This window comes from Gymnoscopelus braueri (assembly GCF_963280865.1).
Source record: "Gymnoscopelus braueri genome assembly, chromosome: 24".
In the NCBI taxonomy this organism is placed as follows: Eukaryota; Metazoa; Chordata; class Actinopteri; order Myctophiformes; family Myctophidae; genus Gymnoscopelus; species Gymnoscopelus braueri.
In genome coordinates, this window is record NC_137626.1 from 32,539,216 (window position 1) to 32,565,277 (window position 26,062).

The following is a 26,062-nucleotide window of genomic DNA, read 5'->3' on the forward strand; positions in this document are numbered from 1 at the left end:
GCCTCTCTCTATCTCGCTCTCTCTCTATCTCTCTCTCTCTCTCTCTCAAAGCCCCTGTCACCATACTGTCAGCTCACCTATACGCAGTCTGTGTGTGTGTGTGCACGTGCGTGAGCTTACCTCCTCAAGTTCTATCTGTGTTGATCCAGCTTACTGACTGTGTGTGTCTGTTTTTCTGTTTGTTTGTGTGTGTGTGTGTGTGCGTTTCCCGCGGTGGTGACACCTCTAATTTAGCGGCCAATTCCCCGCCAACCGCCCGATCCTCGAGGGCCAGCGCACAAGAACAAAAGCCCCCCCCCACGCCCGCTCTGCCTTCTATGGAGCGATCTGACCCCCCCCCACACACCTCCCGTATCTCCTAAATGGTTGCTGTCAGCCTGCTCTCAAGAGACTGGGGGATCAGTCCATTGTCTGGGGAGAAAAAAGGGGGGTGATGGATTGATTAGACAGTAGATTAGTGTCTATCGACGGACAGGCGAGAGAGGGTTGTTTGTTTACATCTGCAGCCCCTGTGGGCCAAGGGCCTGTGGAGAAATACTAAGTCGTTCTCATCTCCATATTTAAACTTTATTTTTTTTCGTAAATTAACGACCTACTTGATCATACTACAGTGTCACACAAACGCATCAAAAGTAGCAGATCCACAAGTGTTTTGAGCTTGTAGATCTGCTGATTTTAGCTTTTTTTTTTTAGTTTTTGAATTTGAATCCTGAAAAAGTAACAGTTTTGGACGTATGAGGTGTCCACCCGACAGAGACTATATCGTCTTTTAAAGTAGTTCTAAGTCAAGTCAATGGCACAACTATAGCAAAGACAATGGCGAACAATATTGTTGGTTCCAATTCTTCATTCCAGTGAAAGCCCAAGAAGCAATACGCTTGACTCCAAAAAATCACACCTGGATGAGTTTTAACTTTTTAGTGAAGAAAAAAGTGCACAGAAAAAACAAACATGAAATACAAGTCCAAAATGTTCAAAAAGGTGGTTCTATCTTAACAGGTTTAGTAGGGTCAACAAACTGTCTTTGCTCCTAGGCTTCCAGCTCTAGACTGACTAACCTGCTGGACACAGCTGCTGTTAATACAGAAAGCTTCTAATCGTTGGCTGTTCTAACAACTGGCTCAATGAACTTCATTCACTCCAAACTCACAAGCCTGTACAAAATAATAGCAATCATGACATGATACTAAAAATACTCAAAAATACTCTAATACAGATTTCTTTTAAATATGGCTCTCACAAATATAGTTATGTTATACAGTAGTTATAGTGCTTGGCTTTCATAGTGAAATTAACACTAGATTTCAATGTGTAAGCTGTGTAACCTAAGTCTGTCAAAAATAGCAAAAGCAGATCGGCAGATCGACAAGTTCGAAACGCGGGGCAAAGCGTCGCGTTTCGAGCATGCAGATCTACTACTTTCGATGCTTTTGCGTAGTAGTAGGGCGTTAATTTACGAAAGAAACACAAAAAGCTGAAATATGGAGATAAGAGGTTTCTGCCCGACAATAACGATATGCAGTCTTTAACAGAGAGTCCTACAGTATCAGTCACCACATCGTCCGCTAACGAATGACTTCATCTCCTCGGAAAACCCGCGAGCTAGCGACCTTTTCCTAGGAACTAATCTGCAATACTTTATACTATGAGAGGAATTTGTCCCGCGACGGACTGGAAGGAATATATCCGGCCATGTTTTAATTGGAAACTTAAGAGATTTTTTTTAGTTTTGAGCGACAGCCCATTCCTCTCTTAATTCGAGGTCTGTGACTCTCCCGGTCATCTTTTGAGTGTTTTGTCCGTGTTTCCGATTCAGTTCTGACATAATGCCTCCGTGACACAGACCCCCCCTCCCCCCCCCCGCCTGCCTCATAATTATAACAGACAGCCTTCAGCTTGTACGATGATGCCCCCCTGAACGCTTTTCCCGGGCGATTCCCTTAACAAATGACATCATCTGCGGGGCCCCCCGAGCTAGCGACCTTTTCCTAAGCACCGTCCTAACAATACTTCACCGGCTGGGGAAGTGGACGAACTGCACTTAACCCTTTCAGACCTGAGGACTGGATCGGTTTTCTGAAAGAAAAAAAAAGCGTATGTTGCTACTGTATATCGGTGGCGCTCAAACTTGTCAAGGACCCCCAAAGTTTTATGCATGGGGCCGCGGTCCCGCGGACCCCCATCTCCAGAAAAAAAAAATGTTCCAGGGGACCCCCAGAAACAAAGATTTGAGTTTGAAATGTTGGCTTTAAAAAATACATATATTCAAAGATTTGCAAACATTTTCACTATAAAAAAAAATTGCAGATCTATCCAAAGCATAAGTTAAAGTGGTTAAAAATCTAAAATGACACGGATGCTTTCCCGGTTTTAATGGGTTAAAAGGTAGCCATCTCCCTGAGACGTTAACAGTATTTATATATCCATTTGTCAAGACACAAAAAACCTAGTATCTCCCTTTCATTTACGGTGGCGTTGATTTGCTGATGGATTCTCTCAATTTCCCTTTTTTTCTCCAATTTTCCTGTGCATTCTCGATCACGTTCCCCTCAACACGGTCCCAGCAGAGTCATCCCTTCGATCGGAACGTTGTCTTCAGATTGTACCAGAAAGACCCCCCTCCGGTGTAATCCGCACCATCACCCTAGAACATTTTGGGACGCTTTGTCTTAAGGAAATGACTACATCTCTCGACCCCCCCCCCCCCCCCCAAGCTAGTAGTGACCTTTTCCGAAGCACCCCCTCAGACATACGTCACTACAGAGCATACATGGGCGTCGCAAAACAATGTATGCTTCTTTACAAAGTTCAGCTTTTTTCTCAACAGCCATTTCATTTCTAACGGCGAACGTTGATTTCTTCCTCTTTTAGTTTTTGTTTGATTCCATCTTGTATCGGACCTTATTGCCTCATAAGCGTAACAGGACAGCATCTTGCGGTATCATCCATGGTAAAACAAGTGAATCCCGACCTTTTTCTGGATCAGGGCCCACTTGAAAATGACGAAAAAGTGACTGGGACCCACCCATCTGGCCACTTAACAGGACAAAATACCATGATTTGTTTTTAACATTATTATTATTATATATTTTTTGGGTAGAGAAGGGCAGGTAACGGGGAGAGAGAGAGAGAGAAAGACAGGGAGTGACACGCAGCCATCAGGCTCGGGAATCGAACCTGCAAATCGCTGTCAGGCTTTAGCATTAGAGTCTATGCTGTATGCTGCTTTAACCACTAGGCCATCGGCGCCCCCCAATCTTTTTAAAATTAATTTCATATCATCATTAAAATCTTAGCGTTCTGTCGATTTTATATTTGCGGGCGGCCCCCCATCCATCCTCCGCGACCCGCCGTTGGACCCCCGGGCCACAGGTTGGGAACCCGCCATACAGTAATGGCCTTGAAAGCGCTTTCGGGCTCGCGCTCCGTCTTTTAACGAACGACTTCATCTCTGCTAGCCCCCCCCCCCCCCCCCGAGCTAGCGACCTTTTCCCAAGCACTACTCCACAATACTTCACCCGGGCGCCGAAGTGCCTCTCGCGCACCGCCGCCGCCACCACGCAAAGAAGAGACTGTATATCCAGGCATGTATTTATCTCCTCCATTTATTTCCCCATGTGGAGACCTTGTGAGCTGTCACCGTCCTGTACGAGACACCCACCCACCCCCAGCCCCCACTCCTCCCCCAGCCCCCACCCACTCCTTTGCTCCGGGAGGTAAAATAAGGGGAGACATGTGTGTGTCATGAACGCTGTCTGTATGTGGGTTGGTGGGTGTGTGTGTGTGTGTGTATTTGTATTACTATACGTTTGAGGACCAAATGTCTCCAAAAGAATAGACATGAGCTTGTAGATCAGCTATTTTTCGTGAGGTAACGGCCGACGTGATCATACTCCAGCGTCACGCAGCTTGTAGATCTGCTACTTTTAATGTTTCTGATTTTTAGAGAAATAGTTGTTTTTATGGTAAAAATTATTGAGAAAAAGATTTGGGGAGTTAGGCTTATGTAATTAGGAAAAGATCCAGGTTGGGATTAGGATTAGATGTTTAGAGGTTATGTTTAGGGCTTTGATGTTGGAGTCATGCCTAATTGTATACTATTGTATATAGTTTTTAGATATGCTATTTTTGGCATTTTTTGGGGGGAAAATATGGCAAAAATGTCATTCATAAAATCCAGGCCATCCTAAAAATGTTGATGTCCTCACAAGTGTAGGAGTACAGACGTGTGTGTGTTGGTGTGTGTGTGTGTGTGTGACGTGTGTGTGTGTGTGTGTGACGAGTGTGCGGGGAGTTGAATAATGAAACATATTACCTATCAGAAGGCCCAGCGTGACGTTCAATTAGCCGTCCCCTCTCGCAAACTGATCGCTTGTCATCCCCGCGATGGATGACTGGAATTAATTCACTCACCACTTCTTCCCCTTGTTCTTTGTCATTCCCCTCCGTTCCTGTCCTAAAAAACAGGTTTGGGTGTCATATAGGAAACCGAGAGGTATTGGAGTAGTCTTTTTTTAAATTCTATTAGAGCAGTGCTTCTCAAAGTGTGGTCTGGGGGGATGGTTCCAGGGGGTCCCCAGCTAAATTAGTTAACTCATTGAGTGCCAGAATTAATACATTAATTAAGTCAGCCCAGTGCCAGCGTTTTTTGAGCATTTCTGCTAGCCTTTCAAGTAGCCTGGGACCAAACGAATATGCGAGTGCAAAAAAAAATTGCACTCCGTGATTTGGGTCTGGCACCCGCTCCATAGAGAATCCATTTCCTGCTCCAGAAGACGTGGGTAACCAATCAGGGCCCAATATTAAAATATGGGAGACTGTGATTGGTAGTTGGTTGTAGGTCTAACCAATTGCGTACAGAGCCATTGTTTTGATCCCGCCCCGTTGGAAAACTTCCTCATAGAGGCACCAGACTCGTATCCACGCAGTGATATAGTCTGGCTACGCGAGGCTACCTTTCAAGGGCCACAGAATATTTCGCTCCAGGACGATCGACACACAGAGTGTCGCAAAAGACTGAGGAGTGTCTCTGCTTCCATCGGGGGGAAAAAGCGTGTCACCGCGACCCTCCGTTCTTTAGTTATTGGCTGTTGAAAATAGCTTGTTCTCGCCAAAAACACAGAAAAAAACAAGAAGGCAGAGAAAATTGTTTTTTTCTAAATCCTAACATTAGATCGGACGGTATCTGTATACTCTTCTCCGGAAGTCCTAGGATCACTCATAGGTTGGCAAAGGGCGCCATCTAGGGTAAACACTGACGTGTAAACACGCATGTTACACGTCATTGGCACTCTGGGCTTTAGAAAAATGTACGGGTTCCACGTCATGGGCATCAAAATCTCTTTAACCACTTTAACCCCTATATTCATCTGCAATTTGTATTGTGACATGTTGTGAGCTTGTAGATCGGCTATTTAAAAAAATTATGAGAAAATATGTTCAGATGGTGGTCCGCAGCCAGATACATAATTACATTTTGGGGTCCCTGACAAGAAATGGTTTGAGAACCAGTGTATGACAGTTCAGGCCTATGGCGGTGCTGGTGTGCAGGCATCAAACTCATTCACGTAGAAAACGTGATTATTTCCAATTTCCAATGCTGCCAAGGACGTAAAAAAGGGTTGTTTTTTTTCTCCATTTTTTTTCCTCACACAGAACCCAAGATATTGTGATCCGAAGATTTGCTGCTCCATTCACCTCTTGGTTAACTTATTACTTAGAAATCCTGTATCTCGGCTCCTGTGCTTTTTTTTTTTTTACTATGAATTTTTGGTCAAGACATGCTGTTTTCAAAGGCAGACAATTAATGTCAACGAGGTCGCGATGACCTCGTTGACGTTATAATGTAGAAAACTGAATACCAAATAACAGGTGTTACATTAAACTGGACTGTGATTAGGGGGCACGGTGGCACAGTCGGTAGTTCTGTCGCCTCACAGCTAGAAGGTCCTGGGTTCGATTCCCGCAGGGGACGCTGTGGGTGCTGGGGGCGTGTTCTCTCCTCCGCGTCATCAGTGCCCATACCCTAGGTGGGGTTGGTGAAAGGGCCTTTCTGTGTGGAGTTTGCATGTTCTCCCCGTGTCTCCTAGGGTAGTTAATCCCCTCACAAAAACATGCAGTAATCCTGGTCACTATACTGCCTCCCCCTGGCCAGCCGGGGCGCCTGATAGAGGGGAAGGGAACTGGTTGGAATAACGTGTTCCTTCCACGCGCTACGTCCAACCAGGGAAACTCTCCCCTGTCAGGTGACAAGAAGGTCAGTTGTAGCTCCCCATTGTAGGCAAAGGCTGAATGCCCCCTGCGTCCTTTTGGAAGAAGCTGTGCAGAAGGCGTGCTCAGCCAGCAGTTGGTCTCGGTGTCAAACACTCTGATGCTGTTGTAGTAGATGCCGTTGTAGTAGTCCCCTACCGCAGTGCCTCCAAATACAAACATCTTTGTCCCGATGATGGTGGCAGAGTGACCTTCTGAAACAGGTGGTGATGCACCTCTGGTGCTAATTAAAGACCAGACCATTTTGGTGGTGTCCAACTTGTAGAGGTCATTAGTGCACCGATACCGCTGGGTCCCTCCTCCATGGACATACATGATCGTCCCCAATGCGCAGGCTGAGAGGTAGCCCCTCCCCTCTGGAACGGTTCCAGAAACGCTGGGTTTGAACCATCTGTGGGTGTCGACGTCAAATGCGTGAAGCACTCTGAAGTGCTCTTTGGAGTTATACCCTCCCCAGATGTACATGGTATCTTCTATCAGCACAGCTGCGTGGCCACCCTGCTGGTGCAAGGAGGGACCCTCAAGGTGATGTTCTCTTCCTGGTGTCACCGGGGTCGACTTGCTCCAGCGCAAAGCCACCGTGTTGAAAATGTGCACATCAATCTTGGCCGTGTTGAGAGAATAGATCACTGCAAAGCAGTGCCGCTTGTGCACCACTGCAACAGTAGCACAATTCCCCCATAGTGGTTCTTCATTCAGATGTACTCTCCAGCAGAACATTATTTCACACTGTAAATCAGGTTGGATCCGAAACAATGGCATTGTATGTTCGAGTTATCGCTTATATTATTGGTTCAGTGGCATGTCACGCAAAGTTCGGCCAATCAAGGAAGCCGATGACCGTTGATCTCCTAATATGGCAAATTGAATCCCCCACGCCACACGGCAGACAGTCTGTTCGGCAACCTTAATGCTTTGTGGTGTTTAGACTTTAAAATAAAACTTGTAAAAAAACAACTCGTAAATATAAAAGCAACACAGATGCTAGCGTCGCAGCTCCCCCGCTTTGTTTTATTATTATTATTTTATTTTGCCCCTCTGTGAGTTTAATTTCTTAAACTTTTATGCCTTTTTTAAAAACCATTATCTTTTATTTTCACTCCCCCCCCCAATTGAAGTTCCAGATAAAATGCACAAATAAAAGCAAATTATCCACTGATGATAATTCACGCGAGCCGTAAACATTTAAATGCATCCAGGCTGTTACAAGTGAAGTACTGATACGGGTCCTGACATCTGGTAGACATTCTGGTCTCCAACATGGATGCTGAGTGAGGTCCTCTGTTGTAGGTCTGACCTGATGTTTATGTGTGACATCATCATGCCTCGATCGCCCACACCTGCACTTTCACTGATTTTGGACGCTTTGGAATTGTAGTTGTTATTATTAGTCTGCGGAACATGCCACACCAAAATGTTACTGCTTGTACCCACTGTATATGAATGAGTGGTAAATAAACCCTCTTGTATTTTGAATCTTCTGCACTTATTATTATTTTTATTTATCTAGCGTTAACGTTGGACTCCCATTTGCTGTGTTGGTGTTGTGTCAGTTCCACCTCATGCACCTTCACTTGGTTAACGAGGGTCTCTTAACGAGGGTCTTAACGAGGGTCACTGCAGGCTGTGACTGCAGGCTGTGACTGTCCGCTCATCCCAGCGTTATCTGTCCTAATGAAATGTGAACGGTCAGAGAGAGAGAGAGAGAGAGAGAGAGCAGGGTTCCTGTCTGTAACATGACCCTGTCTATCTCTCTCTCTCACACACACACACACACACACACACACACACACCACACACACACACACACACACACACACACACACACACACACACACACACACACACAAAGGTCCATGTGGTCCAGGGTTAATGTGGACAGCTCTGCTGAAGTGACACGCACTGCAGCCTGTATGTAATTACTAATCACTGGACACCCTTAACCCCCCTCCCTCTCTCAACCTCTCTCGACCACTCTCCATCTCTCTCTCTCTCTCTCTCTCTCTCTCCTCTCTCTCTCTCCATCTCTCTCTCTCTCTCTCTCTCTCTCTCTCTCTCTCTCTCTCTCTCTCTCTCTCTCTCTCTCTTCCAGTTTCAATGCCTCTGTCCTTGCATCTCTCTCTTCTCTCTTTCCATTTCTCTCTCTTCTCTCTCTCTCTGTACTTCCCGCTCTCTCACTCTCCCCCCCTGTCTCTCTCTCCCTCTCTCTCTCTCTCTCTCTCTCTCTCTCCCCCCCTTAATGAATCTGGTTGTATTAAATGAAGTGTGGGCGGTCGAATGCCCTGAACAGTCAGTCAGCCGCAGCTGATGTGCGTAGGAGAGAGAAAACGAGCGTGCGCACTCGTGTGTGTGTGTGTGTGTGTGTGTGTGTGTGTGTGAAAGTGATGTTAACTGGCTTTGAATTAAAAAAAGGTTGAAACTACCCATTTCCTCCACTCTCTTCCTTTCTCTGTCCTCTTGGTTAAGTGCTATCAGCTCAGACACACACACACTAACTGTTGGACAAATTCCTATTTATTCTAGTCTTTTTTTTTTGGGCTTACCGTTCTTTTATTCGCAGTCTAAAGATTCACAATGTAATTTAAGTCCAAAACGATTTTGTGCTCCAGGGAGTGTGAAGCTTGAACCCACTAACTAAGAAGTGGCCGTGATGCCGTTTTAATGTTTTGAACTCGTCCGCCGTTTTTCACATTTTGTCTGTCTGTGTGTGTGTGTGTGTGTGTGTGTATGACGATAGAATGAATACATTCTAAAGGCTTTTCTTTATTTGTAAACAATATGTAACCTAGTGTTAGTCATTGTTCTCGACCATTGCTGGATCAGGGCCCACTCGAAAATCTCGAAAGCGTTCGCGGCCCACCCATAAGACCACCTTTTGACAATTATTTGGGGGCCCACTTGCAAAATTATCTTAGTTTGGAAATGACTGGTGTTTTACTGTGTTAACCCATTCAATCCAGGAACTTATCTACAAATGTAAATCCTAACTGGTTTCTGAAAAACCTATGTTGCTATAATATCAGAGGTGCTCCAACTTTTTCATGTCAAGGATAAGGACCACCCGAAATTATATGTATTTGGCCGCGGACCCCCATCTCAAAATATTCATTTCCAGGGACCCTAGAAGCAAAGATTTCAGTTGCAAATGTTTGCTTTAAAATATATGTATTCAAAGATTTGCACACATTTTCACGATTTTTCCCCAAAATAGCAGATCTACAAGCTCATAGCGCGGCACTCGGTGCCGCGCTATGAGCTTGTATATCTGCTATTTTTGAATAGCCAAAGTATAAAATAATGGTTGTAGCTAAAATTTAAAATGGCACAGATGTGTTTCCCGGAAGTCTTGCAATCCCAGATTTGACCACCGGGGCGAGGGCTGCCTCGCTAATCCATCGTGGTTCTAGGGGCTTGGTTGTTGACCGCGGTTCTTCTTCTTCGGTGGTGGTGTACTAAGTGCTAACCGTTGTCGTTCTTCTTCTTGTGTGTTGCCGTGTGCGCAGGGCTGGCTGCTGAAGAGGAGCGGGAAGACACTGAACAAAGAGTGGAAGAAGAAATACGTGACGCTGTGTGACAACGGACTGCTCACGTACCACCCCAGTCTACAAGTGAGAAAAACACGCGCGCACACACACACACACACACACACACACACACACACACACACACACACACACACACACACACACACACACACACACACAATACACAATACACATACAGTGTGTGTGTTGGCGCGAGTGTGCATCCTCAATAAGCACGACGGCTCATTCCAAAATGTGGCTGATTGCATGGCTGGCCCTAAACACACACACACACACACATACACACACACACAGCTGATGGGTTTTTAGTATTAATTAGGAGCCTGGCGTCATCTGTTTGCACACGGCTTGACGTTGATGATGGTTGAATATCACTCTGTAATGGCCAGCTCTAATTGCCCCACAGCTCTGCCCTGCTGGCACACGAGCGCACGCACACACACACACACACACACACACACACACACACACACACACACACGCACACACTCAGTCCATCTCTCTGTTTGTTTCAGCGGTCCATCAATCTCATCTCTTACTACATCTATTTTCTTACTCATACTCTCTCTCTCTCTCTCTCTCTGTCTCTCTGTCTCTCTCTCTCTGATATGCAATCAGTCCTTATTGTTATTGTTAATTAAAATGGGAATCGTTTCCCCAGCACCACGCTGATGGCCCGAGACACAGATGCAGATAGATAAACGGAAGGATGGATAGATGGAGGAATGAGTGGTTATGGAGGGGGGAGAGGGGGGGGGGGGGGGGGGGGGGGTAAAACGATGAAAGTGAGGAGGCAAATCGATGCCATCAAATCAAATGAGACGGGCCCGGCCCACCTAGTGTCCCTGAAACCGCGGGCGAGCCGGAGGAGCGACATCATGCAGGGCGTTTCACCAGGGCCTGGATCTGCTGCTTTTTAACCCTTTAAGACCTGAGGACCGGTTCTACTAATGCCTTCTAAATCAGTAGTTATCAAACTTTTTTCGTGCCACAAGGACCCCCAAAATGATATGTTTTTGGCCGCGGATCCCCCACCCCCCCATCTGATTTTTTTTGTGCCAGGGACCCCTTGAAGCAAAGATTTGAGTCAAAATTGTTCCCTTTAAAAAAGTTCAACATTTTTCATTTTCAAAAATAGCAGATATACAAGTGTGCCTTCAAGTGACAAAAAAAAAACAGTTTTTATGAAAACTGATCTTCAAAACCAGATGAGGATTAATGCTATTAACTCATTCAGTGCCAATGAAATAAAAAGAATAATTGCGAACTGTGCCAGCAATTTTTCAATTTTCAACCTTTTTCAAGTAGTCACAGAATATTTATCTCCAGTATAATCGATCCCCTGATGGGTGCTAATCACTGAGGGTTGCACTGTGTGGTTTCACAAATGTCAACGAGGTCATTGGACCTTGTTGACATTAATTGTCTGCCTTTTGAAAATAACATAATAACATTGAAAATACATAGTAAAAAAAAAAGTGCTCAGGAGCCGAGATACGGCCTTTTTCAGTCATAAGTTAAACAAGAAGTGAATGGAGCAGCAAATGAGTTCACTCAATGAGTTAATACGTGCTGCACTAAAACATTAACACTGTCATAGGACAGTTGGAAATCTTGGCTGCCGTGTTAAGAGGTCAGATGGGTGGACCGTGTGCATTTTCAGAGCACGTTTATTTGAATGACCAATCGATCGATGATGTTCCACCATGGTTCAATGGAACCTACAGTAGGTAGAGTACTTTAAAGGGATATTTCACTTTCAAAAAAACTTTTGGTCATTTTATCATCTACTCAGGCCTTTGTGAACCCCCCAGACAGTTTTTAAGTTGCTTGATTAATTATTTAGATATTTGATATTCATTTTATCAGACACGCATTTATTTTTTATATTTTTTTTGGAAAAAAAAAGAAAAAAAAAATACAATACAATTTTAAAATAAAATAAAGGAAAAAAGGAAAGGAAAAAAAAAAAAGGAAAAAAACACGGCCCCCTCACGCATTAGGAGGGCAGGGTGATTCACCAGAACCAAGGACGGGTGTTTTTGATGAATCTAACATGGTTAAAATGGAGTTTGAAGTTACAATGGGTTTGTATAGGAAGGGGGCGTGTCTGATCAAATGAATATCAAATATCGAAATAATTAATCAAGCAACTTAAAAACTGTCTGGGGGGTTCACAAAGGCCTGAGTAGACGATAAAATGACCAAACGTTTTTTTGAAAGTGAAATATCCCTTTAAGCTCTTAGTTATTGGTATCACTTTTTAATATTAAAATCTTCGTCCTTTTCCAACTATTTGGGATACCCGCACGGTCCACCAGTGGGACCTGGCCCCACAGGTTGAGAACCAGTGTTATAGGAGATATGGAAGGGAGTCAGACCTTGCTATCAGGAATGACTTACAGCTTAAAATATGTATTTAAAAAAAAATGTATTGTTTTCCCTCCCCTGGGACAGTCGATGTGTGAAAAATCAAATTATTGACTTAGTTATTACAAGTATTTTGCTTATGGTAGTTTATCACCAATTGGATTAGCTGATGCAGTAAATTAGCGTGAAAAGGCATCACTTAACACACACACACACACACACACACACACACACACACACACACACACACACACACACACACACGCAAAACCCCCTCCAGCACTAGAAGAAGAAGAGAGGGGGAAAAAAAACAGGTTTTTCTGAGCCCGTTGCATCTGCAGTTCGGGCGTCAATTAGCGTGTTTGCGGAGGCTAATAGAATGAAACTCAATCAGCGCCGCTAATTGGCTGACTATGTGCAAAGAAATCACATTAATGCCGCTAATTAAGTGGATGGCAATAGATGCCACCTAATTGGCAAGACAAGTCTCCTCCAAGAACTCACTACTTTGCTACACTGGTCCAAAAAGCCACAGCCGGCAATTAACGGCTCTCGTGTTAATTAATCCATCCATGTATTCACTCATTCATTCATTCATTCATTGTAAGTGAATGCAAACATGACAGGTCAGAGCTGAGAAAGAACTGGAGAATGAAGAGTGTGTTAATGTCACAGGTTCGAGCCTGTCCTGAAAAGTAACGCCTACTTCCTGGGTCACTTTAGTTTTTTTTTATTAATACATTTATTGTATAGGAAGGGATGTAAGACCATTTGTTTTATTTCTTTAGTATACATTTTTTGATGATGCATATGTCTTATTGTTTTGTCTCCCTCGGGCACACACATGAAGACAGATTACAATCGATGGTTCATTGGAATTTAAATATACAGTATAAATGATGTGAAATAATGTACAAAGAACATTTATATAAAAACAGAATGAGTAAACAGAGAAGAAAATCAATGCTCTTCATCACTTCCTGCAAATGTGAATAGTGAATGTGATACACAGTGACATTTGATTTAACTCCGAAGAGTGTATAAAAACATGTAAAAAGAAAATCATTCCTAAAATAATGATGTAAAGATTTGTTTAAAAAGAAAAAAGAAATAATTCTAACTTTCACTCCAAAGAGGGTATGAATGGAACTAAATGAGCTCTTGATTTGGCTCCATTTATACACTCATTTGAGTTCAATTGAATATTGTCTCTGTCAGGGGGAAAACTCATACCGGTATGTCCAAAACTGTTACTTTTCAAGATTGAAATCTTGAAAAAAAGCAACACCAAAAATCGAAAGTAGCAGATCTACAAATCTACGAAAGAAAAGCAACACAAAAAATCTAAAGTAGCAGATCTACAAGCTCGAAGCGCGTTTCGAGCTTGTAGATCTGCTACTTTTGATGCTTCGGTGCGAAAAATACACAAAAAGGAAAAGACTATGGGGTTAAGTGGTTTCTGCCCGACGACAACAATATTAGCATTTGTTCTGATTGGTGTACAGAGTACAGTTTTATCCCCAGACATTACAGTACAGTGCAGTACAGTACAGTACGGTACAATATAGTGTGTTATTCCCTCATCAGTAGTAGTTGTTGTTACATAGTGTTACTTTATATCCCACACAGGGTCTTTTAATGCATCGATCCATGTTCAGACAGGATGCTCTGCACCGCATGGATTACCTTTTCCTCCGGCATCAGCAATATCCCACCTCACTGTTAGCTTTGCATTTTTCACACTGTCACTTAGCCTCCCTCGCTGCCGATAGGCGTGCACACACACACACACACACGCACACGCACACACCCATACACATACACACACACACACACACACACACACACACACACACACACACACACACACACACACACACACACAATGCACTCTTTCACACAGGCACACATAACACGCTTGCACAAGCTTGCACGTGCATCGGTAGACACTCTCACTTACACACGCGTGTACACAAACACTTGGAACACAAGCATCCATATTCTGAGAGGGGAACATTAGGCAAAAACAATTGCAGATCTGCAAGCTCACTTTGTGAGCTATTGTGGGGATTTTTTTTTTCTTCTTTTTTTTGGTGTACACAGGGAAAAAAGGGGTTCAAGTACAGAGCCAACTCCTGTCCAGTTCGACTAAGTCTAGAACATTGACCCCCAGGGGGTCCCCAGCGAAATTAGTTAATGCAGCGTCACATTCATTTTAACCACTTTAACCATATTCTATACTTTGGCTATTCAAAAATCGCAGATCTACAAGCTCATACCGCGTCACTTCATGCTGCTATTATTATTTTTTTTGAGGAAAAATATCGAAAATGTTGAATCATTTTGATAGTTGTTTTAACACAAATCTTCTCTTCTAGGGGGTCCCTGGCACAAAACATTTTCAAACGGGGCGGTCCGCGGCCAAATGTATATCAATTTCTTGACTCGTCTTGACTGGTCCTTGACTCGAAAAAGTTTGAGAACCAACTGGTCTAGAGGGTTTAATAGTGAAATCTCATCTCACACACAAACACACTCCACAAACCTAATCATTCTCTCACACACACACACACACACACACACACACCATCGCCACATGCCCACACCAAGCCAGCCGTGTGTGTTTCTGTCCGCACGTTCCTTCCCTGTGCGATCCTGTGCGGGCCACGGCGCCGCGCTCTGATTGGTGCCGATGATGAAAAGTCCCTCGATGCAAATGGAGTCTCAATTACCTCGGTCAATCTGTCGAGGAGGGGGGGGGGGGGTTCGGTGCTGCGGATGTGGCGGCGGTGTGTGTGTGAGTGTGTGTGGGGGGGGTTCTCTAGTGTCTTGTTAAGGAGCCGTGGAGAGCACTTTGCTTTGAATTGGCCTTTTGTCAGCTCCACTGCCAGCCTGCCTGCTGCTGCTGCTAGAAAGTGTGTGTGTGTGTGTGTGTGTGTGTGTGTGTGTGTGTGCGTGCATGTGAACATTATCTTATGATTTTCCCCCTTCCTTTGTGCATGTGTGTGTGCGTGCCACTAAGTGAGTGCAAGTGTATGTGTATTACAAATGTCCCCACAAGTATAAACAGACATTGTGACCATTGTTCTCACAGGAGAAATGGTTGTACAATTAGTACAATTAGTTTCAGGTTGGGGTTAGGGATGGGATTAGACATTTAGAGATTAGGTTTAGGCGTTAGCGTTGGAGTCATACCTGATTTATACTTAGTTGCTATTTATAAATAGCCGGTCTACGCACTCCCTGTGAGCTTGTAGATCGGCTACTACCTTTTGGTGCAACAGCATCTCTAGGCTTTAGGTTTAGGGCCATAATGGCCCTAAGAAAAGGTGACGTTCTCACAAGTATAGTAATGCAAACCTGTGTGTGTGTGTGTGTGTGTGTGTTTTTGTATGTGTGTCTGGTTGTACAGATAATTGCACATGTGTCGCTAACACGCACATCATTACGCGGGAAAGCACACACAGAAGGAAGCTCGCTCACACACACGCACACACACACGCGCGCGCTCGCGCGCAGCACTCCTGCCTCGGCAGGGGTTGGCGGTACAAGGCTCGGCGTCCCAGCGGGACACGAGATCTTTGTTTCTCCGCCGAGGGTCTTTCATGTTTGGAGAGGCGGCTGACCTCCCACAATGCAAGCGGCTCCCTCTCAGGGTCAGCGCTGAAGCGCTCCGCAACACACACTCCACACGCCGTTTTAACAAGCAGTCCTCTCAGGCCATTAACCCATCCAGACCGGGAACGCATCTGTGTGTCATTTTTAGATTTCTTTGTGCTATTCAAAAATAGCAGATCTACATGCCGCTACTATGAGCTTGTAGCTCTGCTATTTCTGAGGAAAGAAATCGTGAAAATGTCTGCAAATCTTTGAATATGTATATACACTTTTAACTCAAATCTTTGCTTCTGGAGGTCCCTGGAACTAAATATTTTGAGATGGGGGGGCTAAATACATATCATTTTGGGGGTCCTTGACATGAAAAAGTTTGAGAACCAATGATATCAACATTTTTTAAGACATTTTTAGAATCCCCCAGAAGCAAAGATTTGAGTTTAAAAATGTTTGCTTTAAAAAATATACATATTCAAAGATTCAAATGTTCACGATTAAAAAAAAAGGAAATACAAGCTCGTAGTGCGGCACTCGGTGCCGCGCTATGAGCTTGTAGATCTGCTATTTTTGAATAGCCAAGGTATAAAATAATGGTTTAAGTGGTGACAACAGATGCGTTCCCGGTTTGAATGGGTTAACACTGCTCTCGACACACTCAACGGATAATCCCTCCATCCAGCCATCATTACAGGCCAACAGAGAGGCTCCGCTTATTGATATCGTTCTGTGTGTGTGTGTGTGTGTGTGTGTGTGTGTGTGTGTGTGTGTGTGTAGGATTTAGCTCTTCATCTGCCACTTGTGCGGCCACTTCAGGAGGTCTTTTAAGGGATTAATTCTCTCGCTGTTTCTCTTTTTCTCTCTACAAGCGAATTCTTGCATTTACATCTCCGTCTGTTTAAGCTGGGGCTCTTATGCAGAGTGAATGAGTGTGATGTACAATAGGCTTAAATGTATGTGTGCAGCTGTTAAGGCTTGATTTGTTCTTCGTTGTGCGCCGGGTGTCCTGCGCCGACACTATCTACGAATTTTTGGGAAGGCGTGACAAAACAAGTGCCAGATTACCCCCCCATTTAGCGTTTTCTTCAGAGCACACTTTTTGCTACTACGGCTACATATTTTGTCCTCAACACAAACACAAATCGGTACACATTATCTCTGGGATCACGTGATCAACATGTATAAGTCTATTTTTTGACAAAACCCATTCCAATTGGCTATGACTGCCTTCCAAAGTTTGCAGTCCCTGGGTAGGCAACCCGGCCTGGTGGAGACCTGTGCTCTGACGAGCACGCTTTTCTCGTATTTAGGTTTATTCTTTTGTTGTTGTTTTTTATTGCGAACGCAGCGGAAGGAGGCGCGCCGAAGGCGCGCCTCCGCGCAAGTGGAGCTTACTATGAAACCGTGCTCGGCTTGTGAGTGTGCGTGTGTCCGTGTGTGTCTGTGTTCACTGCCTGCCTGCAGCTCCTCTGAGATAAGTAAATGTCCAATTTAGACGTACCATACATCAAATGAAAGGTCTTTGAAAACTGAACACACCTGTCAAGGTTGCGTTTAAGCCCGCCCCTTCCCCCGGAAGCCACGCCCCGGAGAAGGCTCCTAAAAACTCCCCATTGAAACCCCATGTTAAATGAAAAGTGCCCGAATCGCTCCGAAACTTTTTCTACCCCCCCTAAGTGGGGGTCTACGAACAAATACTTCGGGCTCGGATTTTGGCTCCGCCCCCCGGAAGTGGGTGAAACATAGCCTGGTAAACCCTCCCTCCGGAAATCTCAATTCCATTTCATTTCAGGAGTGAGTCTGGCATGATCCGCCTGTCTGCAATATTGGCTGTGCTGGAGTTGGGCGGGAGTAATACCGTTGACTGACAACCCCTTCAGCCAATGATAATTTTTCCCCTTCAGCCAATCAGCAGTTCACCAGTCTTAATGTGACGCGACGGGACTTTTGAGACAGCCATACCCAAAATGGGTTGCCTTTTTCGGGTACAATGGTGTCACTGCCCGCCCCTACCGGTTCTCTATATATTTTTTTTAAAATAGGCTTTGTCATGATTAATTGACCACATATATGAAGTTAAACAACTAAATTCTATCCAAACGATATCTTATAAGTAAATTCCGTGCCTCAAAATAGAAGTTAGAGAGCTTTTTGAAGTCAAAAAATAGCGGAGAATTGGCCGCACAGGAAAAAGATGGCTGCCGTTCGTGTTTTGGGCTCACTCGAACTCGCCACCTGATTGGCCAACGTAAGCTGTCAATCACAGAACAATGAGCGACGACGCTGATAGGCGCGGTCGTTTGGCATACACAGCCAATATTGCAGAGAGGCGGATCAGGCCAGACTCACTCCAGAAATGAAATGGAATTGAGATTTCCGGAGGGAGGGTTTACCAGGCTAGGTGAAACAGGCACTTCAAACACTTTGTTGAATTGTTCAAAAACATTCAAAGTTTTTTTTTAGTGAATTTTTATTTTTCTAAGATGCTCCCTTTTACGCAGATTTTTTTTGTATTTTATTTTAATTTTTTTATTGGTGACTTTTTTTTAAATCTTTTTTTTTCATATTTATTTAAAAAAAAATGCGTTCGCTTCCCGCGTTCGCGCGTCTTACTTGTATCTTATTCTTAGATGTAATGTTTGTTTCTATTTCATCTTTCTGTATCGTTTCTAGTTTCTTCTTATTTCTTGTATGACAGCATACAAGAAAGTTCAGTGATTCAGTGAATACGATTTTAATTATAATATAATTCAGTTATTGTTGTTACGTTTTATTTTGCGTGTACATTGGTGCTCATGCACAATTCCTGTTCAACCCCTATATAACTTTCTTATTTTTGTGTGTGCATAGGTGTAAATGTACAATATTTTCTGTGTCTGTCCCTTGCATGTACAGTATATGCATATTTTCCCCGAGACTTCCCCATACTCTGAACGACGGGCGTCCTCCCATGCTATGGGATCATAGCCCAGAACAAAAACAAGTGTCGTCGTCGGCACCAAACAAACTATTGACTTGACTCCTCATACACACACACACACACACAGCGCCGCCCCAACAGCGATTTGTTACTCCGCGAGCGAAAGGGTACAGGACCACGGGTCCATTTGGTTCCGTGCGGGGACGCTGGAGAGAGCAACCTGGTATTAATATGACTGCGTCATCATTTCTTGTTATTCTTTGTTTTGATGTAATTGCTTAGTTTTTACCTTTGCTGCACTTTGGTCAACTACGGTTGTGTGAAAGGTGCTCTATAAATAAAGTTTGATCGATCGATTGATGTTGTGACTCGCTCTGTCTCCAGGACTACATGCAGAACATTCATGGGAAGGAGATAGACCTCCTGAGGACCACGGTGAAGGTCCCCGGCAAGAGACCCCCGCGGGCCGTCTCCACCTGCGCCGCCATCCCCAGTCCGAAGACCAACGGCCTGGCCAAGGACATGAGTAGTCTGCAGCTGGGACAACAGGCTCCTGGTAAGAATATACCGTATTATACTCTACTTGTTTTTGTATTTGGCAGCCCTAGGACAAGTGTTCCCAATCCTTTCAGGCCGCGACCCCCCCAAAAATAATCATATTTGAACTGGGGACCCCTACCCTGACAAGCACTTGGAATTGTAGGAGTTGAGGCATTACATTCAGTTTGACTCGGTTCCACAGATAAATATTGTGAAAATAGCCGATCTTCAAGTTCACTTGTGTGTGTGAAGTGAACTTGAAGATCGGCTATTTTCACAATGTTTGCCTCTTTCTTACGTAATATTTGAGAATTTAGCCAATTTGGTATTAAAAAGATCTTAAAAGTCCTTAAATTGTGCAGATATACCCTGTATACACTTACACTCTATGTTGGGTTTGTTTACTGCTCAGTGAGAAAACAATGTTTGCACACTAAGCTAATCCTCTGGGGACCCCCCAAAATTATTTGGGGACCCCCAGACAAAGTAGAAGGTATGTTGGTTAATCAGACTAATCAATTTAATGTATTATTTAAAAAAAAATCTATTTTTCATTGATTTGTTTATATATGATATAAATCAAATTAAAAAAAGCTGCACTTATAATCAATTATTTGATGTATCAAAAAAGTAATCGATAGAATAATAGCTAAGAAAACACTTGATAGCTACAACCATGTGTGTGTGCATGCATACACACACACACACACACACACACACACACACACACACACACACGTGCTCGTGCACACACACACACACACACACACACACACACACACACACACACACACACACACACACACACACACACACACACACACACACACAGCATGCCGGGTTCCAGGAGGTTCATGCTAATAGCATGAATATTCAGTGACCCGTGATGTGTGTAGTAATTATCATCATGAATATTCATGTCATCAGACCAGACTCTGCTGCTCAGCAGAGGAGGAGAGGAGAGGTAGATGGTGAGAGGAGGGAAGGGAAAGGAAGGATAACGGGGAGAGCAGGAGAGGAGAGGAAAGGAGGGTTATAGAAGGAAGCTGACGGAGAGAAGAGAAGACATGATTCAGAACAGGAAGGATGCTGGTTGTATTTAACCCATTAAGAAATGAGGCCCATTCTACAAATGTCTTCTAAATCCTAACAGTTTTCTGGAAAAAAAACGTATGTTTCTATATCAGTGGTGCTCAAAACTTTTTTATGTCAAGGACCCCCAAAATTATATGTATTTGTTTTTTTTTGCCGCCGACCCCCATCTCAAAATGTTTTGTTCCAGGGACCCCTAGAAGCAAAGATTTGAGTAAAAAGTTTACGCTTGAAAAATATATATACACGTATATTCAAAGATTTGCACAAATGTTGAAATTTGAAAAAGCTGAGCTCACAACGCAACACGTCGTGAGCTTGTAGATCGGATATTTTTGGCAAAGAGATTTGGTGCAGATGGCAGGAGACAAAAGTGTAGACCCCGGCCTGTGGGGGACCCCGGTCCATGAAGGGTTCAAGGTTTAAGTGGAACACACTCCCACTCTCTCTCTCTCCCTCTCCCTCTCTCTCCCTCTCTCTCCCTCTCAATTCAATGGAGCTTTATTGGCATGAGAAAACACAAGTTTATATTGCCAAAGCAAGTGTCAAATAAAACAATCAAAGCTGAAATGTATGTGCAATTAAAAGGGATTTTGTAAACAGAGCCGTGTCACATTGCAACTTGCAAACTAGCTTACAAAACCATACAAATTTTAATTTGCTCTCTCTCTCTCTCTCTCTCTCTCTCTCTCCCTCTCTCCCTCCCTCCCTCCCTCCCTCCCTCCCTATCCTCAGGTTCAGTGACCAGCAGTTCGTCGGCCAGTCAGATGACCAGTGGCATCAGCCTGGTGTCATTCAACAGTCGGCCAGGAGAGGGCATGCACCAGCGCTCCTACTCAGTCTCCAGTGCCGACCAGTGGAGCGAAGCCACCGTCATCGCCAACTCCGGAGTCAGCACCGGTACGATGAACCTCCCTCCACGTGACACTCACAAAATGCTGTCGGAATAGTCAAACATCCTAGCCGGCCAGCACGCTTGGCAGACAACATGCACTGATGTCAGACACAAACATAAACCGTTGCCTATCAACACCAATTGGCGCACGTGACCCTGATGGGTAAAAAGAATAAAAATGAAAAAGGTACTTGAAAAAACACGGCCCACTCAGTCATTAAAAGGGCAATATCTTTCACCAGAACCAAGGACATTTTGTTAACATGGTTAAAACGTAACAGCGTGTCGTGCTGCGACAAGCTGTGAGCTTGAAGATCGGCTATTTTCACCGTAGAGATTCGATTTAGAGGGTTTTCTTTTTTTTAAATGGAGGGGACCAAGCATAGACCCCTAGGGTACCCCGATCAATGAAGAATATAGGGTTTAAGTGGTTAAAGCACAGCTCCAGCTTTAATGTTACAAACTTTATGAGCAGATACATTTCTCAGATGAATCTAATACAAAAAAAATTGAGCAACAATCAAAATCGTGTGTCGTTAGATTAACCCATAAGTGTTCCTACTCTAGGGAGAACATTAGCCCAAAATAACAGATCTGACTGACTTTTTTTGTGTGTACTTCATTGCATTTCCTGAATGGCTACTATCATCTGATATAACCTATTGTTATTGGACAACCAAACTCTTTAACACACATGCATGAAGGCACGCACACACAGACACGCACGCACACATGCACGCACGCACGCACGCGCGCACGCACGCACGCGCGCACGCACGCACGCGCGCGTGCACGCACACACTTCAGCAGTTATTAGCGGCGGTCCTGTTGGTCTCCCTGCAGTCATTAGTTTGATAAACAGTTAAAGCCGCATTAGAGGTTCCTGGCAGGCAGATCAATGGAAGACTGATGATAGGCTCCACCGCGGAGCTCCGCGCCGGGGCCCTCTCTGGACCACGGCATGGGCTCCCTGCGGCAGAGCTCTGCGTGTGGACCCCGATTTCAAGCGATTTGAGAGATTCACAAGGTTATACATGGAAAAATACACATGAATATGAAATGCATAATTGAGGAAATGGAAAGCCTCTATAGCCTGGCACAATATAGAAAAGTTAATCAATGTAAATTGGGAACTAATGTAAAATCAAATAAACAGTAAATTAGACACTACACCAGTGGTTCTCAAAGTGGGGTCCGGGGACCCCCAGGGGTCCTTGGGGGGGGGTTCCAGGGGGTCCCCAGCAAAATGTGTCAATTTTAACCAATTTATCCATTTATGTATGTTGGCTATTGAAAAATAGCAGATCTACAAGCTTGTACATCAGCTATTTTTTTTTTACATTTCTGAAAAATATCGAAAATGTTAACATAAATCTTCTCTTCTGGGGGTCCCTGGCACAAAACTTTTTCAGATGGGGGTCCACGGCCGAAAACATATCAATTTGAGAACCACTGCTCTATACTACCTCACTGATGTAGAATTGTCGTCAAAATTCAGTGTAAATTCAGTATAAATGGAATTGTGGACTTTTCATGAGCTGCATGTCAGCTTAGACACTTAAACCCTGTATACTTGGTTGATTGGGAGTCCCTCAGGGATCTAAACTAGTGACCCTTCCCCTTTTGCTCTGCACTAAAATATCTTCACCAAAAACAGCCGATGTACAAAATGCACTCACTCAAATGGCAATCAAGGCATAAAGAAACACACACACACACACACACACACACACACACACACACGCACAGAGAGGAAGACTGACAGCTGTCAGGTTCTGTGTGTGTTACTGTGACAATGAGCTTGAGTGACAGGTTTCACATCTGGATCACTCACTCGCGAGCGCACACACACACACACACACACACACACACACACACACACACACACACACACACACACACACACTCTGTGGTCTCTTCTGCCCCCTCGCCTTTTCCTCAAATAACATTTAGAGCTGTGAAACACTTTAAATGGACTCCCAGGGGCCACATACACATTCACACACATTCAGTGTTAGTCTTCTCCTGCCATTTCCTACAAGCATACTAGCCGCGCGTGTGTATGTGTGTGTGTGTGTGTGTGTGTGTGTGTGTGTGTGTGTGTGTGTGTGTGTGTGTGTGTGTGCGCGCGCGCACAATTTGTCACTGCTGCAGGCTGTGATTGGCTGAGATTGTTGATCACTTGTCTGAAAGCATCACTGTTGACAATGTCCTGCAGAAAGTCCACTAACCTTTGAGCTAGGCGTGTGAACCACAGTATTGTTTCCCATTTGGAAAACTAACTAGTGTTTTCTGTTGTTGTTTGAATTGGTATTTTGGAAAACAGTTACGTTTTTAGATTGTTTTAAATAGGCCATTAAAAAAGACAAAAGGATTAAAGGATTGTTAATTTTACTGTCAACTGGAGATCATATAAAAAGTCGGTCGTTTAGTCGACGCCCCTACTTTGAACATAACATCTTAACCCACTAAGACCTGGAACGCATCTGTGTCACTTTTTTATTTGAGCTAAAAAGCATTATTTTACACTTTGGCTATTAAAAAATAGCAGATATACAAGCTCGTAGCACGGCACCGAGTGCCATGCTGCCGTGTTTTTCAGAAAACTGTTGGGATTTGGAAGACATTTGTAGAATTGACTTAATTTCTTATGAGGTGATACTTCTCTCCCCTCTCCCTCTACTTTTTCCCCTCTACATCTGGAAATAGCCGATCTACAAGCTCACAACGTGTAGCGTTACGATGCGGTCAACATTCACAACATACTGATGGGTTCGGGAAGACTTGAATAGATGTCATGATGAGGAGAAAGGAGAAAAGATAGCAGTTAAAGGGATGGAGGGGGGGGGGAAGATAGACAAGAGAACACAGAGAGAAGGGGAATGAAATGAACAAAAGAACGAACTAACAAATGATTTAACCCATTAAGATCTGGAACGCATCTGTGTCATTTATTGATTTGAGCTAAAAAGCATTATTTTACACTTTGGCTATTCAAAAATAGCAGATATACAAGTTCGTAGCGCGGCACTCGGTGCTTGTAGATCTGCTATTTTTTTTTAATCGTGAAAATGTGTGCAAATGTTTTGAATATATATTCTTTTAAAGCGAACATTTTTAACTAAAATCTTTGCTTCTGGGGGTTCCCCTGGAACTAAATATTTTGAGATGGGGGTCGGCGGCCATATACATATCATTTTGGGGGTCCTTGACATGAAAAAGTTTGAGAACCACTGATATAGAAACATAAGTTTTTTCAGAATACTGTTGGGATTACTGAAGACATTTTGTAGAATCGGCTTCAGGTCTTAACAAACAACTACAAATGGAAAGAGAGAATGAAAAGGGATGGCGAGAATGTTAGAAAACAAAATAAAGCGAGAGGAAATGCTGGGTGGGTGTCAGGAGTGAGGTGTGTATGTAGTTTATTTCCGTGTGCGTGCGTGCATGAGTGCGCGTGTGCGTGCGTGTTTGTGTGCGTGTGCGTGTGTGTGTGTGTGCGTGTGCGTGTGTGTGCGTGTGTGTGCGCGTGTGCGTACAGTCGGGGGAGGCTTGCAGATGGGACGGCCGTTAATCCAGGGCGGTTAATTGTGCGCTCGGGGTTGGCATCTTGTCAGCAGAGATAAGTTGTCACGTTTTCCACTTGAGCTGAGACTAAACGATTGTAAAATAAGTTATGGGTGTCCTTGGGGCTGTCTGCCGTTTGGGGATGCGGCAGACGACGAGCACGTGTGTATGTGTGTATGTGTGTGTGTGTGTGTGTGTGTGTGTGTGTGTGTGTGTGTGTGCGCGCAGACGCAAGCAAATGTGACTTTTTGTATCGGTTATGTGCGCGCGCGTGTTGGGGTGTGTGTGTACGAGTTTGTCTGTGGGAGATGTTAGCGGTCCGTGCCAACATCCTCTCTGCACACACACACACACACACACACACACACACACACACACACACACACCAGCCCATGTTCTCTCTCGGCAGTGATATTGATGGGAGTTGAATGTTATTTTATTCAGCCGCTAGTCACAGCTGTCAGAGGACAGCATGCAAAGTAGACACTCTGGAATCCATTAGCTCTCTCCTCAGTCTCCTCCTCCCAGCCAGTCTCTCTCTCTACCCCTCAGTCACAGTCTCTCCTCTCTCTCCCCCAGGCACAGTCTCTCCTCTCTCTCCCCCAGGCACAGTCTCTCTCTCTCTCTCTCTCTCTCTCTCTCTCTCTCTTCCCCGCCCCCCCCCCCCCCCAGTTAAAATACAAATATTTTGACGGGTCCCCCAGATCAAATATGATTATTTTTGGCGGGAGTCGCGGCACTGAAAAGTTTGTGACCCTTGTTGTGTTACAGTATATGTTGTCCTGTGGTCTCTCCAAGCCCCCAGAGCCACGGTAGAACAGTGAAAGCGGCCGTCGCCCGGTGGTCAAATCTGGGATTGCAATACTTGCGCATTTAAAACGCCACTGCGCATGCTTCCGGCGTTTGAAACCCTATAGTGCGCCTCTGCTCGGTGCTCAGGACTTCCGCATTTGGGGCACCCAAATTTGGTGCCCAAATGCGGAAGTAGAGCGTTCTTCCGGGTGCTTCAAAGGCCAGTGAGCAACTTTCATTGAAATGAATAGCTGGGGGGGCGTGGCAGTCGGTCCTCTAGTCTAGATCATACGTGGGCAACTGACGGCCCGGGGGCCACATGCGGCCCCCACCTTCAGTTAATGCGGCCCGCAGGTTAAAATCGGATTACTGATATATTATTGATTTCAGCTGTTACGATTCCAAACATGCAAACATGACCCGCTTCAATTACTTCAGTCTATATTAGTAGCTTAATGA

At 44.4% G+C, this 26,062-nt stretch overlaps 1 protein-coding gene across 3 annotated transcripts in view; it reads left to right on the plus strand.

Annotated features, from left to right (window-relative positions):
• The window catches only part of agap1 (ArfGAP with GTPase domain, ankyrin repeat and PH domain 1), a 369,404-nt gene that overhangs the window by 284,857 nt on the left and 58,485 nt on the right, over positions 1-26,062 (plus strand). For all 3 annotated transcript variants that reach the window (XR_013932707.1, XM_080422339.1, XM_080422338.1), the window contains exons 10-12: positions 9,774-9,878; positions 19,102-19,273; positions 21,085-21,249. Coding sequence is in view for 2 of the 3 variants with exons in the window: in XM_080422339.1 (XP_080278465.1) it covers positions 9,774-9,878; positions 19,102-19,273; positions 21,085-21,249 (442 nt within the window). In the remaining variant the exon portion in view is untranslated. The remainder of the gene's footprint in view (positions 1-9,773; positions 9,879-19,101; positions 19,274-21,084; positions 21,250-26,062) is intronic.